Source organism: Sturnira hondurensis, unplaced genomic scaffold, assembly GCF_014824575.4.
Source record: "Sturnira hondurensis isolate 20B ecotype Veracruz unplaced genomic scaffold, ASM1482457v3 Scaffold0019234, whole genome shotgun sequence".
Classification (NCBI taxonomy): domain Eukaryota; kingdom Metazoa; phylum Chordata; class Mammalia; order Chiroptera; family Phyllostomidae; genus Sturnira; species Sturnira hondurensis.
The window spans coordinates 687684-705060 of NW_028091865.1; the positions used below are offsets into that span (position 1 = coordinate 687684).

General features: G+C 58.3%; 1 protein-coding gene across 1 annotated transcript in view; it reads right to left on the bottom strand.

The window, feature by feature from the left end:
* The window catches only part of DHRSX (dehydrogenase/reductase X-linked), a 63021-nt gene that overhangs the window by 8714 nt on the left and 36930 nt on the right, over positions 1-17377 (bottom strand). Inside the window, exons 4-5 of the mRNA XM_037027688.1 lie at positions 4409-4510; positions 146-353 (exon numbers count right to left, since the gene is read on the bottom strand). Of these exons, the coding sequence (XP_036883583.1) occupies positions 146-353; positions 4409-4510 (310 nt within the window). The remainder of the gene's footprint in view (positions 1-145; positions 354-4408; positions 4511-17377) is intronic.

The following is a 17377-nucleotide window of genomic DNA, read 5'->3' on the forward strand; positions in this document are numbered from 1 at the left end:
ACAACGAGACGGGTTTACGCAAAAATGGTCGGTGACGAGCACCACGCTGCTTTGATCCTGAGGGCTCCGCCCTGCGTGTTGTCGCGACACCCAGGACAAGGGGCTTGGAACTAGGCCCCCACCTGCTCAGGGAGCACAGACCCACCTGCTCTGAAGGTCGTCCAAGTCCAGCTCGCCGACGTAATGCGTGGCTGACGACACGGTGACCACCCTGGCGCTGCGGCCGGGGCTCCCTGACTCCTGCAGGGTGTCCAGGAGCAGGTTGGTGAGCAGAAAGTGTCCCAGGTAGTTCAGGCCGAAGTGCTCCTCAAACCCGTCCGCGGTCTTCCTCTGCGGGACCATCATCACGCCGGCTGCGGACAGAGCGGGTGGAGGGGGCCGTGAGATGCGAGCAGATGGAGAGGTCGCCCCCCCACCCCCCGACCCTGCGCTCTAGCACGACTGGCCCTGGCTGTGGCTGCTAGGCCGCCTCCCTGGGCGCCTGCGGAGCCTCAGAACAAGACACCTGCTCCGGAAGGGTCGCTGGGCTCGAACTGCAGAGCAGAGCCTTGCAACCACTTCTGCCAACGCGCTTCTCCGGCACAAGGCAGCTGCCTGCGCCCCTGGGAGCAGCCTGCGCTGAGCAGCCCTTATAAAGCAGTTCCAGGAATCCCATTTCGACCAATAGGACTCGGGCTCTCTCCAACCAATCAGAGCTGCCCAGTGATACCCTCATCAGCATCTTCACTGAGCTCTCACAGTAGCTCTATTCTGACCAATCAGGACGCAGCCTTTTGGGCCAATCACACTGCTAGGATTGGGAGCCCTCATTTGCATGAAAATGGACCAATCGGAGACAGGGGGTGGGGACTTGTGTCTATAAAAGTGGGCTCCCGGCGCTGCGTAAGGGTTTTTTTTTGCCACCCTTGGGTAGGTGGGTGGGAACAATTGGTGAGTGAGGCGTTTGGGCCTGCGTGTCCTGTGCTGTATGTGGTGGGGCAAAGCCTCCCTTGTTCTGAAATTCCGTCATTCTGTACGTGCAATTATTAGGATAACAGCGACTGTGATAACATGGCAGCAGGCGTGCAAAAAAGTGAGAACACCCTGGCTCGGATCACCGGGTGTGCCCCAGAGGAGTTAAAATTGTGGACAGCGCAGCGGTGTGCACGAATAAAGGGAGGGCCTCACCTCCCCCAACCGATGGTCTGGGCGAAACGGCTCAGCCCTGGTCGGGTGCTGACGTCCTGCGCTCGGTGCGGTTAGGTGGGTCGCCATGGCACCCCAATTTGCAGAGTTTCCCCCCAACGAATCCACCCAATGGTGCCCTGTGCGGCACGCGGACCCGTGTGTTCCCATGGACGGTGCACACCTGGGGCCCCAGAACAGCCACGTGCCCCAGGCTTGGAGCGGCCCCCTCCGCGCCAAATGCAGCCTCCTTGCAGCGGGACCCCCGGGTCCCTCCATGGAGGCGTGTGCTGGACGCGACCGTGGTCGTCACACGGAGTCCCCTCGAACAGGCCAGCTTGCACCGATGGGTGGGTCTGTGTGCGTGGGTATGCGTTTGTCCTGTGCGTGCATCTTTTTTTTTTAAAGATTTTATTTATTTATTTATCTTTAGAGGGGAAGGAGAGAGGGAGAGAAACATCAATGTATGGTTGCCTTTTGTGGGTCCCCTGCTGGGAGTTGGCCTGCAGGGAACTGAACTACAACCCAGGCATGTGCCCTGACTGGGAATCGAACCGCGATCCTCTGGTTCGCAGGCCCGCGCTCAATCCACTGAGCTACACCAGCCAGGGGATCTTTCCGGAATGTACGTACGCGGGTGTGTGCATATTTTCTCCCATAGGCACAGGCATTCCCATAGACACACCGACATTTATTCTGGACATCAGTGTGTGAATTAGCATACATGTGATTTGGCATGCATAGGCTAGGTATGTCTGAATTGCATAGTACCATACGCATAGAGCATGCATAGGCATTTCTGGCCATGTGCACGTCTGCCTATGTAAATGTGCTGGTATCTGGGACTCCTGCTCCCATTTCCAAAATAGCATTTTCGGGGAAGATGGACAAAACTGAGACTACCTTTCGTGACAGCCACCGGCAGGACATCTATCTGGTCGACCATCCCCACTCAGCCAGGGTGATGGGCAGTACCTACCTCCCGCCACCGGAGGGAGCCATCCCGCCCATGTGCTCTGGCTTCCCCATTGGGGGCCAAAAAAAACGGTCAAAATTCCCGTGTCCCCACATTGTAAACAAAAAGACAAAGCGGTTTGGAGCCCCTGGGGTTGGGGGCGGTTTGTCACCCAGCGGCGGTCCCTGGCATTGTCCACGTGCCTAAATTATGCCTTCCCCGTTAGGCAGCCTTGTCTTGAGGGGGAAAGGAGCCACCCACACACAGTCCCGAGACATGAAAATTTTGTCGGCAAGGCCCCCCCTTACACGAGTAGGGGACTTGGGGCTCCATGGGGATTTCTGATTGAATTCTGGGGTGTTAACGGGGGCGGCTTCCTAAGGCTTCAGCCTGGTGAGACGGGGCTGGGAGGCTAAAAAAAATGCACAGTCCAAGTGCAGGGCGTTAATAATCGGGTTGGCCAGGTGGCCGTCTGGCCACTTGACGATGGCCCTTGGGAGCCGGGATGGCGGCTGGTGGTTGTCCCGCCTCCCTCTTGCTGTGCTCGGCTAGCAGAGAAAACAGGCAGGGGCCTCGGCCACACGCACCCTGAGGCAGGACTGCCCCCTCGGCGTCTCGCCTGCTCCGGCCTGAATAGCTGGCCTCGTGTGTGTCTGTGTTCGCGGGGGCCCCCGTGGTCGGGGAAGAAGGTTACAGGAGCTGAAGGACACCCACCCCCTAGTCTCCCCGAGGCTTCACATGCCCTATTCACTCCGTGTCTGTTCCGTTCCCCTGTGATAATGGGCGTGACAAGGCCCTGGTGCAGCCGGGACGCAGAGATGCCGGCGGGGGTGTCGGCTCCCCCTGCGAGCTGCTGACAGATCGGAGGGCAGACTCCCAGGGCCCGGTTCTAAGAATGTGACAAGGGCGAGTCCAAGGTGCCTCAGATGCGGTCTGATCGTGTTTCCTGTGTAAACAGTGGCGCGGGGAGCGCGTGTTTTCACAACAGCCGCTGCCCTGCCGACTGCGGGCCGGGTCCTGGGCTTCCGAAGCGCCCACCCCGGGGTGGGCGCATCCAGGTGTGCGGGACCAGGAACCAGTGTCCGCTGCTGCGGGAGCCTCCCCGGCCTCGGCACTCGGGGCGAATTTCCCGAATGAGCTGATGAACAAAGACCTTCAGCAGAAACTTGGTTCTGTAGGCACCAAGGCAGGCGAGCATCTCTGGGGAGCAGGAAGGCGAATTGGGAGTCCTTCCTGATCTCGGGAATCTCATCCACTATCATCACGGGAAGAAATCCTACGAATGTAAAACGCCAGCCCGGTGCCGTCACGAAAACCTGATTCATGTGCACAGCAGGGGTGGGACACTCGGGCAATAAAACCGGGGAACCTAGAAACACCGACCCAGCTCAGGAGGAGGCTGACTGTGGATTCTTCCGGCATTGGCTCGACGGCCAGCTTCGCTCCTGCGCTTCTGAAGCCAGAAAGAGGCGGTTGGCTTCTGTTCTCCTCAGGCGAGCCTTGTCTCAGCCGTTTCACGCTGGCGAAACCTAAAAGCTACGAAGCCTGTTTCACTGACATGGGGGATATAAACCTGAAAAGCCACCAATGAACAAGAAAGATAAACACGGGTGGCGCTACGAAGGTTGCCGGCAGGAAGGGGGAGGGGGAGGCAAAGGCTAAAAGGGGGTCAAATATACGGTGAGGAAAGGAGGCTAGACTTCCGGCGGTGAGCACACAGTGCAATACACAGAACCTGTGTCACAGAATCAAAGGGTCGCCAGTTCGATTCCCAGTCAGGGCACGTGCCTGGGTCGTGGGCCGGGTCCCCAGTAGGGGGCGAGTGAGAGGCAGACACTGGTTTGTGTGTGTTCCACCCACTCTGTCGATGTTACGACTTATTCCCCTCACACAATTCCGTCTGGCCTCCGCGTCTGAAAGCAACGTGTTGGATGACACCGAAACCCACGTTTCGGGGCACAGTTGCGACGGTTGGGGTTCGCTGTACTGACAAAGAATGGGACACAGTGATTCTACACGTTTGGTCGAGGCATGTGGCCTGCGGGAAGAAGTCGGGACTGAGCTGAGCCTCGGGGTCAGGAGCCCAAACGCGGACGGCGTCCGTGGAGGCGGGCTGAAGTTTCGGTACGACAATACGTGTGAACACCCTCAGGCCTGAGCACACGCGTTCCCGAATGGCCACGGGAATTCCTGCTTTCCCGAAATGCCCCTCCCACGGGGCGGCGGTGGGCTTCCGCGTGTGTGTCCCAACCGACTCCCCCCCCCACCCCGGAATTCGCCGGAACTCACCGTTGTTGACCAGCACGTGAAGAGGAATCTTCTTCTTCTTGAACTTGTGCACGAACTCGCGGATGGACTCCAAGGACGCCAGATCGCAGTACAGAAACTCCACTGAGGAGCACAGAAACTCTGGTTACCTCCCTCCCGTGCACAGAGGGGATTTCTGAACAACCTCATTTCTATCCCACCCAGGAAGTGACGGGGGATCTGAGAAAGGAGGGACGTGCCGTGACGCAATCCTCGGGGAGGGACCCCCTCCTTGAACGCAGGGGGGACCCGTGCCCGGCTTCTTATCCACAGGAGAACGGCAGACATTGGGGTGTCAGCCCCGTCCTTGGGTTCCTTCGTACGGCAAACAATATGTCATGCAACCCCCCTGACCACAACTCAGGGGGTAAAGAGTCCCTCTCGCCAGCCAGCCGGACGGTCAGCAGCTCACACCGACAGCCTCTAAGCCCCGAGTGTCTCCAACAGATGCTCAAGCTTGGGGGAGAATTCTCGGGTACGGAGGGACACTCAGACCAGTTTGCCTGGTGACCCTTCAGCCATGGGGTCCTCGCACGGTCATGTCGGCTTTGCAAAGCTCCCCTCTGGGGACCCCCGAGCAGAGGACAGCATGGCCCCACCAAAGGCAAGCACCCACTGTGACATGTGACTCCCCAGTGGACACATGGGTGAGATTTCGTTGTCCTGTGACCCCTGAAACATCGCTGGAAACATCACAGCCACCAAGAGTTGGTCAAAACCTGTGAACCCGGGACGATGTATTTTGTCAAAGGCTCACGTCCATTTTTCACTGGGAAGGGACAGTTTTATGGATGGATTTGTTGGTTTGTTTTTATTTTTTAATCCTCATCCAAGGATGTGTTTCTTGATTTTAGAGAGCGAGGGCGGGAGGGAGAGAGACACAGAGAGAAAAAGACCGATGGGAGAGAACAACAGCGACTTGTTCCCTCCGTTTGCACCCTGACCGGGGATGGAACCCACCACCTTTCCGTGTACAGGACGATGCGCCCACTGAACCTCCAGCCAGGGCTGAGGGGCGGGTGATTGTCACAGAATCTCCCTCCCCGGCTGTCTCTGGCGGGCCACGAGGAAGCCTACGTTGAGGACAAAATTGTCGATATTTTCCTTAAGGAAACACAGAGGAGGGGGTGGTACGGTCCTCGGTCAGAGAACCCCGAAATGTGGTCAACAGACAAGCGCCATCCCTCGAACTAGCCATTATCCCTCTGCCGTAAGGCAGATTCAGACATCGTCAAGAAGTATTTAGAAGAAAAAAAAAAAAACCCGTTCATTTCATGTCTGCTGAATCCACTGATTAAAAAAAAAAAAAAAAGCAACACAGGGAGCTTCCCTTTTGCATGCGATTAGCATTCATTTTTCTAGCAATTCATTTCCACGCTACCTAGGACAGCCTCCGCCTGTGACGGATCGGGGCCAAGGCAGCCCTGCGGCTCCCGGTCGGGGCGCGCGCGGCTCTGCAACGCGGCGGCGCCATCTGGGTGGGAGTCCCCCGACACGCTGTCTGGTTCTCCCTGCAAACACGCGCGAGGGGGGACCCCGGGAGGGAAGCCCCGGCACCTGTTACCGCCTGGAACCTCCGGCAACGGCACGGGCGGGTGCTGACGCGCGGCTCCCGGAATCCCAGCCTCGTGCTGGGGTTGTTGGAAAGCGGCGCTGACCTTGGCCAGGCCGCCGCCTGTCTCGCGGGCTCCTGGCTCCCCTGTGACATCCCCCTAGACCCAAGGAGGGGCTGCAAGGGCCGCCTCTGCGCAGGGTCAGAGGGCACGGGGGTAACGGTTGACGCTGCACTCCTGGAGGGAGAAGACGCAGCATTTTTCACGCAGCGCTGTGAACAGCGCCTCCATTTGTAGCTGCGTAACGAGAGACACGCAAAGGGAGATGGTGTGAGGCCGGTCCACGGGCCGTAGGGGACGGGAGCTGGGACAGGAGTCCGCCACGCCGACAGATGGAACTCGGGGGGCAGACACAAGGGCGCAGGAGCCCGCTGGGGGCGCAGCTGGAGAGAGGAGGCCTGAGCTCCGTTGGTGGGCGTGAGACAAACCAAATGGGGCCCCTCTTGGGAAACCACACGCACAGCCATGGCTGCTGGTGAGGCTCGGGCGTCATCCTGCAAACTGAAAGGTCCCAGGTTCGAATCCCAGTCAGAGCACGGTGCCTGGGTGGCGGGTTGGGCCCTCTCTTTCTCCCTCCCTTCCCTTCTCTCGAGAATCAACAACAACAACAACAAAATGGATAATAATTTTAAAAAAACACCACATTCAGAGTGTGTGAAAAGACAGAATGCTCCTGTAAGCGGATGAGAAACTTTCCCACAGAGGATTAAAAAGGAGAAGGTTGGATACAGGCTGTACAGCGTCATGGGCCGGTGGCCACTTTGTAAGCTGTCTAAATGTCCCATCGCTGTGCGCTGAAGTTTGAAGGAACGTTCTATTCCTTGTCTTGTTTTCTCTTCCATTTTTACGCTGCCTGCGATGGCCTACGGTGCGCCCGTACTGGGACTGACCCAGACGTCTGAAAACATGTAAAAGGGAAGTAAGTACAGAGGCTGGAAAGCATCGGAAACATCCAGCAGGCTTGGACCGATTCATACAAGACCCGGAATGTGCACGACGCAGACACTGACGGGACCTACTGGACTGTGTGGCCTGTGTCCCCGAAGCGCATGGATCACGGTGACCCTGGAGAGGGACTGAGACTTCTCACATGCTGCGGTTCAGAGGAAGACAAACACCCCTCTACCAGGGCCCGGAGAAACCTCGCTGACGAGGCGGCGCATGCAGATTGAAAACCGCGGACGCGTCGATCTGGTGACGACGATTTCTAAATTACAGGTTCCCACTTCGCGCTGCGCTAATGACACGTTCCGTCTGTATCCCAGATATGAGCATCTCAAGGCAATGAATGCATTTCTGAGAAAGTGACGCTGATTACAATGTAATCAAGGAAATGAGGGCTAATCAGACCCATGAATCTGCAAGAAACAGAGAAATGAGGAAAGAATGAGGCATTCGGGGAAGGAGGCGGGGGCAGACAGCAGGAAATCCCGCCCACGCGGGCTGACTCAGGGCCCGCCGGGTGGATTTATTCCCTGACGCCGGGCAGCGAAGGAGGGGAAAGCAAGAGCCTGTCGTCCGCTACAGAGGGGCAGATAAGAAATCATGACACGGCTGTCCATTTTATTTCTTTAAATAATTTCATGTATTTATTTTTAAGTATGTAACCTTTTTTTAAAGGTTTTATTTATTTTTAGAGAGAGGGGAAGGGAGAACGAGGGGGAGAGAAACCTCAGTGTGTGGTTGTCTCTCAGGCGCCCCCTACTGGGGGCCTGGCCCGCAACCCAGGCATGTGCCCTGAGTGGGAATTGAACCGGTGACTCTTTGGTTTGCAGAGACCAGTGCTCAATCCAGTGAGCCACACCAGGCAGGGCCACAGCTGTCAATTTTAAAATAAGCTTCCACTGGGGTAAGGCAAAGCATAGGTGTTGAGCACCAGGGGGGGAAAAACGTCAGAGTTTCAAGAGAGAGGTTATTGCTTCAGAGTCGTTTTCGCCCCCCCAACAAAGCCTGCTTAATGTGCGGCCGGAGCCGCTGGCCCCGAGGAGCTGTCTCCCACAGAGCTGTGGGACAGCTCTGTGGGACGACGGGACAGATGAGCACAGGGCTGAGAAGGAAACACGCTGTGGAGAATCAGCAACGTCGGTACGATGGGGTAAGCACACTCACCCCATAAGGAGCCCCCCTCTTACGGGACCCCCTAGTTCCTCATCTGTCCCAAAGACTCCTCCCCCACCCCCGCCAACACCGACACCCTGCAGCCCACGTGAGTTTGGGAGGGACGCGCCTTCCTTGCACGGCAGACCTATGCCCCTCCGTAGGGCAGGGGGTGGTCCCTTCCTGTCTGCAGCCTGGCGCGGAACGCCAGGAGCCCCCCGCAGCGAGCGCGTGCAGCTCGGCGGAGAGCTCCTAAACCTTGGCCGTGATGCCGGGTGTGAGGGTCGGCACCCACAAAGCTCTCGGGCGGCTGGAATCTCTTGCAATGCCTGCTTTCCTGAGGCCTTCCCTGGAGACACGCGGGTATATTCTGCCATCCCCAGGGGACGGCCCCAGGGCTGTTCCGGCGCATTCTCCAACCACGCACACACGCGAAGCCTATTTTGAAACGTCCCTCCACGGTCAAGGTGCACAGTAGGCGCAAACCTGCTGAGGTGCTGACTGCCGGCTCTTTGCTTTTCTTTATTGACTTTCATAAGCCTCCCATGAGGACAGGTTTAGGGATTTGGGGGGAGAGAAAGAGAGAGAAGCATCACGCCCTGACCAGGAATCGAACCCACAACCTCTGGGTGCACGGGACGATGCTCCAGTCAGCTGAGCCACTCGGCCAGGGCTGACGGACGGAAATCCTTGTGTGATGGGCCGTGTGAGCTCCGCTCCCGGATACCTAGGGCACATCTGCTCCTCTGGCCGTCTCTCTCCAAAGAGAAACCAAATGAGCGATGCCCCGTGTCCTTCCCACAGCCCCTGCTACATTCGCCATCCCAGGGACGGACAGAATTCCACGTTACTGCAGGCGACGGGACAAGCGCTGGGGTTCAGGCAGGGGACACACGATGAATCCGGAAGGGGCGTCTGGATCTGCCTTCCCGTCTGGATCATGCCTTTGGGTCCCACAGCCCAAGCGCCACGTTGGTCTCCACCCAGGCAGCCATTTCCATGGGCACTGGGAGCCCCCTGCGTGGGCACGGCTGGACCCGGGGCCAACACCCGAGAGACAGGTGGGGACAGGCATGGGAGGGGCGGTTCCGTTCGCAGCAGGGACACCTTGCTGAGGCCACCACGTCACCAACAAGGACCAGACGGACAGCAAAATACATAGGCACAGTCCTCACCTCGGGGACAAGGACAGGGTGACGGGGAACCTACCCAAAGCTGGACATGCCTGGATCATTTCAAAAGTAAAGCGATGAATGCCCCAATGTACAGGATAACATCCCTTTTTTTATATATATATATCAGCAGAGCACACTGATGTCACTGAATGGTAAGAGCACACCTCTTACCATTTCCCTCTTTTGGGGACACGAACGTGACTTTGAAACGCTACACCCCAAGGACACCTGTGTAACTGAGTTTGATTGTCTTCCTGGCACCGTGAGAGGAGAAATCTGGCCACACCTGGTCGTGACCCACAGGCGAGGAGAGCGTGCTGCAGGGCCTTCCCAAATTCGGCAGGAGGAAGAAGAGGTGAAGGGGGAAAGGGAGGAGCCAGCCCAGGACCACCCCCACCCCCAGCCCAGTGGCAACTGAGGGGACAAAGGGGCACAGACGTGGGACAGAGAGCTCGGGAGATGCCCAGCCTCAGTTCGCTCCCCATTGACACGGAGCTACGGATCAGCCCTATGGTCCGGGTGCCGCACGGACCGGCCCACCGCCGTCCGTCTACTGCGGTACCTGCCGAACGCGTTGACGCGTTCTGGAATTCCTGCTTTCATTTCCTGAGAGGACGGTGGACGGACGAGAGGGAAGACGGCCGAGGGACTGGGGGGGCGCGAGGAGACCCCGAGAGACTCGGAGACGCTGAGTCATCGATTATTCCGCACCTCGTCCGGAAGGAGAGAGACAGGCAAAGCAGCGTGGTGTGCGTGGTGCTATTTGCTTTTAAAATTAGGTTGCTAATTAGCCCGGTGAGTCACTGGCTGGGTGACTGTGTGTAGGGTGTCGGGGGAGAGAGAGATCAGACAGACACTCGGAGTGTCACACGGGGGGGCCAAGCGGGGACACCCCACTGGGTGTGGGACACGAACGCTGTGGCTGTGACTCCGCTGCCCCTCTGGGGCGTGACCACCCCGTGCTCAGTGCCCACCCCGGTCTGGTGCCCGGCCCACCAGCATGTCCGTGTCATGCCACAGCCCACCACCTTGCATGCTCTTCCTCGGAATTCTAGCGAGAATATTCAGCGGCTACGTGTGCTTTCAAAATGGTGGTGGTCCCGCTGGCCTCTCGACTGCCATGTGAGTGGGACCCAAACACTGCCAACCTGGGGAGTGTAGAAGAAGCTTGGGTGTCCAGGGATTTTGCGGGGGGTGAGTCCCAGAAGCGTGGCTGACCTGGCTCTTCAGCCGCTCTGGAGGGGGAAGGTGGGGTCAGGGGACCCAACGTGCTCCCCTAAACCTCACGGTTGGCGAAGACAGTTGGGCATGGTCCACGGCCACCAGGGAAACAGGGACATTTCCAGGACGCAGGGCCGTGGGAGGGTCCAGACGTGACCCACCAGAACCAGCGGCTCCCGTTGGTCCTGGACTAGCACAGATGCTCACCCGCACGCAATTTCCAAAACACGGCGGGCTACCCGAAGTCCTTCCGCGGACCAAGAACCTCCGTCCTAAACGATGCCACTCCTTGTGCTGGATCCGAGCTGGCTTTTTGTGAGACGCTGTTTCCCTCACTTTCCCCTTCAACGGCTGCCGTATCTTCAACCCAGGACGCTTGGTGCACGAACGTTTCATTTGCTGCTTGCGTATGTGTGTGTGCGCGCGCTCAGCCCCAAACCTTTCTAGACGGTCTGTGTTATTATTAGGACCCCGTCGGGGTGCACTTAGCCGGCATCAGTGGGGGAATCATTCCAGGCTCTGGGACAAAAGTCTGAGTCACCGAACACGAGTTCTTTTTTTTTTCTAACACCGTGCTCGATTCTTCCTTTGCACGTGACGCTCGCTCTCCCAGCTCCTCTGGTGTCTGTCCCCGTTCTTTGCTCCTAACGATTGTTCTGCCGCTCGGAGAGCTTAATCTTCAGCAGGCAGTGAGCTTCCGCTGGGTCGCTCGCTCCTTCCCTGCCGGCCCCTGCGGGTTTTCTTTATGAAGAGCATTTTGCGGCGGGTAATGCCTCTTACTATGCGGCACATCTGTGCTCACATTCATCACGCCACGAGGTTAATTGCCTTTGAGTAAACAAAAACAGGTTGTGTTGGCAGAGAGGGAGACGGGGGAATGAGCCGCACATTCTCCTTTGTACCGTGGGCGCTCTGTCCCCAGAGTCTGGGGTGGAATTAATTATCTGGGGCTCCCGGGATGCACAGGCCCGAGGGGCGCCCAGGGCCCACGGCGGTCAAGAAACACAGTCTTCTCCCTGGGGGAACATGGAACTGGGCTCACGGGGGGTCCTCAGAGGGCGGGCAGGGGGCATCCTTCAGCCCGCGGGTGGCTCTCCACGGGATGGCACACTGGGCCACCTGGGGGGCTGGTGGACATGCAGGTGGGAACCTCATCACCTGCAGGTGTGGGGTGGGGCCTGAGAACCGGCATTTTTAAGAAGTTCCTAAGGGATGGACGTGCGGGGCTGGTCCGGGAGCCGCCCACCCAACGCCGCCAGATGGGACCACACCCCAAGCCGTGCAGCCGCCACGGCCATAAACGCAGGTTGCGCCCCACCCCGCCGACGGGAATCTGTGGTGGACACGCAGGACACCAGGGCCTGTCATCTCTGCGGACCTCCCAATCCTCACGGAGCGCCACCCGGTGTGTCTGCGCTGGCCCTGGTCTGGGCCTCGGGGGCCTCCAGTCTGGCTTGCAGGCTGCCCAGGAAAACGGGTGCCCCGTGGTGGGGTCCTGACCCCAGATACTTGGGGCAAAGCACAGGAGGTGGGCGTCTGTCACGAGGGAGCCTGCAGTGACTTCAGAACGAGGTTGCAGTCAGTCCCAGGAAGAGGTTGCAGTCAGTCCCAGGAAGTGATTTTTATGCCACCAAAGAGGGAGGAGCTTAGCTTGTTTTTCCCAGTAAGCGTCCTATAATCTACACGCTCAGAATTCACAGCCGGGGGAGGTCTGGCTGAGACTTCACAGGCACTGGGATGGGCGTGGACTGTCTAAAATGCCACACGGCCCTGAGCTTCGAGGGCCCCTCTGCCCGCCTCTGACCTCGGGGGCGAGTTCACGGCTGTCCTCAAAAGGGAGCAATCCCAAAGAACCTCTGCACCGCAATGTTCATAGCAGCACAATTTACAACAGCCAAGAGTTGGAAGCAACCTAGGTGCCCGTCAGTCAGTGAATGGATCCACAAACTATGATACATTGACACAATGGAATTCTAGGCAGCAGAAAGAAACAAGGAGCTCCTACCCTTTGCGACAGCATGGATGGAACTGGAGAGCATTATGCTGAGTGAAATAAGCCAGGCGGTGAAAGACAAATACCATATGATCTCACCTTTAACAGGAAGCTAATCAACAGCACAAACAAGCAAGCAAAATATGACCAAAGACACGGAAATAGAGAACAGGCTGACAGGGACCAGAGGGGAGGGAATTTCAGGGGAAATAGGGGAGGGAATTAGAGGAACATATATAAAGGATACATGGACAACAACTGAGAAGGGTGGAATTGGGAGGGAGGTGGGGAGCACTGGGGGGGAGGGGTGGAAAGGGAGCGGGGGGAAGGAAAACTGTACCTGAACAACAATTAAATCAATTATTTTTTTAAAAAGGGAGCTTCCAGTTCTGTGCCCTGGGCCCTGTGGATGGGACCTGATTTGGAAACAGGGTCTCGAAAGATGAGGAAGTCCAGGATGTCAGATTGTCTTGGACTCGGGCTGGGGTTTAAATCCAAGAGCTGGTGTCCTCGTTCGAGGAACGGCACACGGACACGGAGAGAAGCCACGTGGAGATGGAGGCAGAGACGGGAGGGACGCGGCCACCAGCCTGGGGAACGCCTGGAGTGCCCAGAACTGGAAGAGGCAGCAAGGCCGCTCCCTGGAGCCGGTGGAGGGAGCGTGGCCCCGGGACACCTGGATCTCACAGGCCTGGTCCCCAAGACGGGGACGGTGTGAATCCCTACATATTTTAGGAGCATCCGGTTCCCTGTGAGTTTGGTACGGCCGACCTAAGGCACTCACACAGCCCTAAGTGGAGACGGGAACACCCATGCACGCCGGCTCTCGCTCTTCCTCCACCTTCTGGTTCCAACGACAACCTCCGCTCTGTCTGTCCTCAGCCCTGCCCGTCACTTCAAGGGGCTTCTCCCGGCCACAGCCCCCGCCTCACCTTACGATCTGTCACTCCGTTCACACCCCACATGCTTAAGCGGCGAGTTCAAATCCCATCCCAGACCCATCAGCTCCTCATCATCTCCGCCACGGGGGTGTTTCTGCCAACCACGCCTTTTTCTGGCCTTTGTATTTTCGATGCTTTGACAACGGGAGTCCGGCTCACCTTGGAGGGGCGGCCTCTCCCACGGCTAAGCAATTTTTCAAGAAATTCAATGACTAGCTGGTGAGAGAGCTTGTCAAATGCAAAGCCACGGCCTCCGTGTCCTCTACAGAGCTCTCGTTGTCTGGGCCCCCAGCCCTGTTCCTCATGTCCCGAAGGCGGGAGCCAGTCAGCCACGGGCAGCACCATGTCCAGAGCCCAGCGGATTCATGCACACCACCCAGTGCTCAGCCTGCTCCTGTGCCTGCCCATGTCTAAGTCACAGTAAAGGCTGTTGGAGGGGTAGGCTTCCCCATCTTTGTCTACTTCCCGGCCATCCTGGGTGGGCCTAGGGGGCAGTCCATGCCTGTCCACTTGAGAACTGTGTCCTCTCTCACGGGGGTGGGGGCAGGACGGGGGTCCAGCACAGTGACCCCCAACACCTCGATCCCAAACATGCTGCTTCCCCTTGGTCAGGCTGAACTCGCTCTGGTCTTCCCTGGCTGCTCCTGTTTCTAGCTCCTGTGTAGGTGGGTGACCCAGGGCCTGGCAGGACACAGGATGCCGGTCTGTCTGGCCCCCGTGTGGGGCCACCGCCTGACCTTTCTCCTCACCAGGTGACGAGCGTGCACGCTGTGGAAGTCCTCCGGGAAACTGGGGGGCCCCTTGGCTGGCCCAGGACACAGACGTTGGCCGCTGTCATTCACGCACGGCTGACGGCACAGCCAACGTGGCTGTGGCCCGCCCTCGCCGCGGGAAACGGAGCCACAAAGCTCCGCTCTCGCCCCTCGTCCCTTGGAAGGCGATTTAGGTTCTCCTGCTGCCCGTTCGTGCAAACACGCTGAAAGGCTCCGCGGTGCAGACACTGGGTTTCTAAACACAGTCCAAGCGGGCGCTGGAAGTGGGGGGTCCCGACGCACCAAGCAGCGGAGAGCCCCAGAAATGGCACACGTGAGCTCCACCGTAACAGGAGGGTGCAGGGAAATTCGGAGACTTCACGTAGTCGACGGCGCAGAGAAACCAGGGGGACATTTTCAAGCCCTCGCTGGCGAACAAAGGCCGATGGGCCTGCCGCCTGCTGTCCTCCTCCTCATTCCCAGCCGAGGCCTGCCTCCCGCACGCTCCCTCCTTCAGCCACATCAGAGGGAACCTGTGCCACCTGCTGTCCTCCCCCCTCCGGGGGACACACTCCTCTCTCAATGTCTCTGTCTCTCTTGGCATCTCTGTATCTGCAGAGAGATAGACGCATGGATGGATGGATGCAAAGACGGATGGATGGATAGATGAATAGATGGATAAATAAATAGGAAGAAAGAAAGGTGGGTGGGTGATGGAAGCAGAAAGAAACGCCACTCCACAAACGCCCAGTGTCGTGGCCGTGGGGAGGGCTGGGGCCCGGGTGTCTGCTCTCTGGACGAAGCTGAAGGACAGGCCTCGCGTGCCCGCCTTTCTCGGAGCAAGCGGCTGACTCTTCGGGGCTGTGCTCCCTGGCTCCCGACGCGGCCCGCTCGGTCCCTCTGGACGAGGCCCCCAGACGTGGAGCCGGGGCCGGGGTCAGAGAAGGACGCAGGTGCCGCACGGGCCTCTTGACAAAGATGACACCCATCAACTCAGTGGGCCTGGGTGGTCACTGGCGGACCTGCCAGCCCTGTGCCCACGAAGTTTTCTGCTGAGTCAGGATGACACCCACTCTTCAACCAACCGCTGTGCATTTAGGATTTGGGGGAGACTTCCACCCCAACCCCGAGGCCACCGGTGGCATCCAGAGACTCAAACCTGTTCTCCAGCCACGCAACAGGGAAGTCACGTCACGTGACTTCACGTAACAGGGCCCCGGGACGCTGGCGTGAGTCTGCCAGAAAATCCACGGTCTCGGGAGGCCTTGCAGACCAAGAGGCCTGGTTTCGCGGGCCCTCGGAAACCAGGAAGCTGGCAAATATGTACCGTCTCCAAGGAAAGCGGGGGGGCGTGAGTCACAGGACGTGAGTCACGAGTTAGAGGATTCTGTCTGAAATAAACTTCCTCCCGGAGCGCCTCCAGGGACGTGGGCTGCCCAAGGTCATCCACCAGCCGGGCGTCAGAACAGTGTCCCACCTGCGGTCCCAGCCCCAGGAGCCCAGGAGCCCGACCTGTCCTCGGCCACACGCCCTGTGGTTACCGCACGGCGCGGCCCTTGGAGTTTCTGCTCCACGCGGTCTTCCCGGGGTATGTTATAAATCACCTTCCATGGTCGGCCCTGACGGGTTGCTGGCCCTGTGGCTCCGGGACCTCCTGGCGGGAGCTAGTCAGACCTGAAGCTGTTTGGGGTGCAACTGTGACGTTTTGGTCTCTCCAAGACAGGCCGCAGAGCTCTGGTGACGTCCACTGGGGTCCGTGAGAGCAGAGAACCAGCATCTTCGGCTGCAAGAGCAGGCCCAGCGGGTGGAGGGCATGAGGGGCGAGGTGCCGCTGGGCCTGAGGACAGCATGCAAAGAGAAGAAGTGAAGGACCATACGACGTCACTCGGGGGTGGGATATAAAACTGAAAGCAAAACATCAGCAAACGAGGAGCCCTGGCTGGGTGCGGCTCAGTAGACGGAGCCAANCAGGAGCCCAGGAGCCCGACCTGTCCTCGGCCACACGCCCATGGTTACCGCACGGCGCGGCCCTTGGAGTTTCTGCTCCACATGGTCTTCCCGGGGTATGTTATAAATCACCTCCCATGGTCGGCCCTGACGGGTTGCTGGCCCTGTGGCTCCGGGACCTCCTGGCGGGAGCTAGTCAGACCTGAAGCTGTTTGGGGTGCAACTGTGACGTTCTGGTCTCTCCAAGACAGGCCGCAGAGCTCTGGTGACGTCCACTGGGGTCCGTGAGAGCAGAGAACCAGCATCTTCGGCTGCAAGAGCAGGCCCAGCGGGTGGAGGGCATGAGGGGCGAGGTGCCGCTGGGCCTGAGGACAGCATGCACAAGAGAAGAAGTGAAGGACCATACGACGTCACTCGGGGGTGGGATATAAAACTGAAAGCAAAACATCAGCAAACGAGGAGCCCTGGCTGGTGTGGCTCAGTAGCCTGAGCCAACCAAACGGTCACGGGTTCGATTCCCAGTCAGGGCACAGGCCTGGGCTGTGGGCCAGGTCCCCAGGAGGGGGCGCAGGAGAGGCAACCACCCATGAGCCTTTCTCTCCTTCTGTTTCTCCCTCCCTCCCCCGCCTCTAAAAATAAAAAAAAAATAAATCTTTTAAAAGAATAAGCAAACAAGGAAAACCAACAAAAACCCATAGATACAGAGAACGGTACGCTGGTCACCAGAGGGAACAGGGGTGGGGGGTAGGACAGGGTAAAGGGGGCCAAATATACACAGTGGCAGTAAGTGACCAGACTTTGGGTGGTGAGCACACAATGCACTATACAGCGGAGACGTCATAAAATGTTACACTTGAAACCTGGAGCATCTTAGGAACCATTGTCCCCCATAAGCTAATTTTTTTAAAGTAAATGTACACCTCCCGTTTTGAAAATTGCTTTTACAGATGGAGGAAGAGGAGAGGGAGGGAAAGAGAGAGGGGAAGAGAAAGAGAGAGAGAGGGAGAGAGAGAAACGTTGACCAGCTGCCTCTTGCACCAGCCCTGACCGGGAATCCAACCCGAGACCTTTTGGTCTGTGGGACGACGCTCCCACCGACGGAGCCACCCAGCCGGACTCCCATACATCTCATGTCTTCAACAAAGTGTTCAAGGGCAGCCCCCCCCAACCTGGATCCAGCCGGCAACGCCATCAACCCATCTAAAGCAGGGA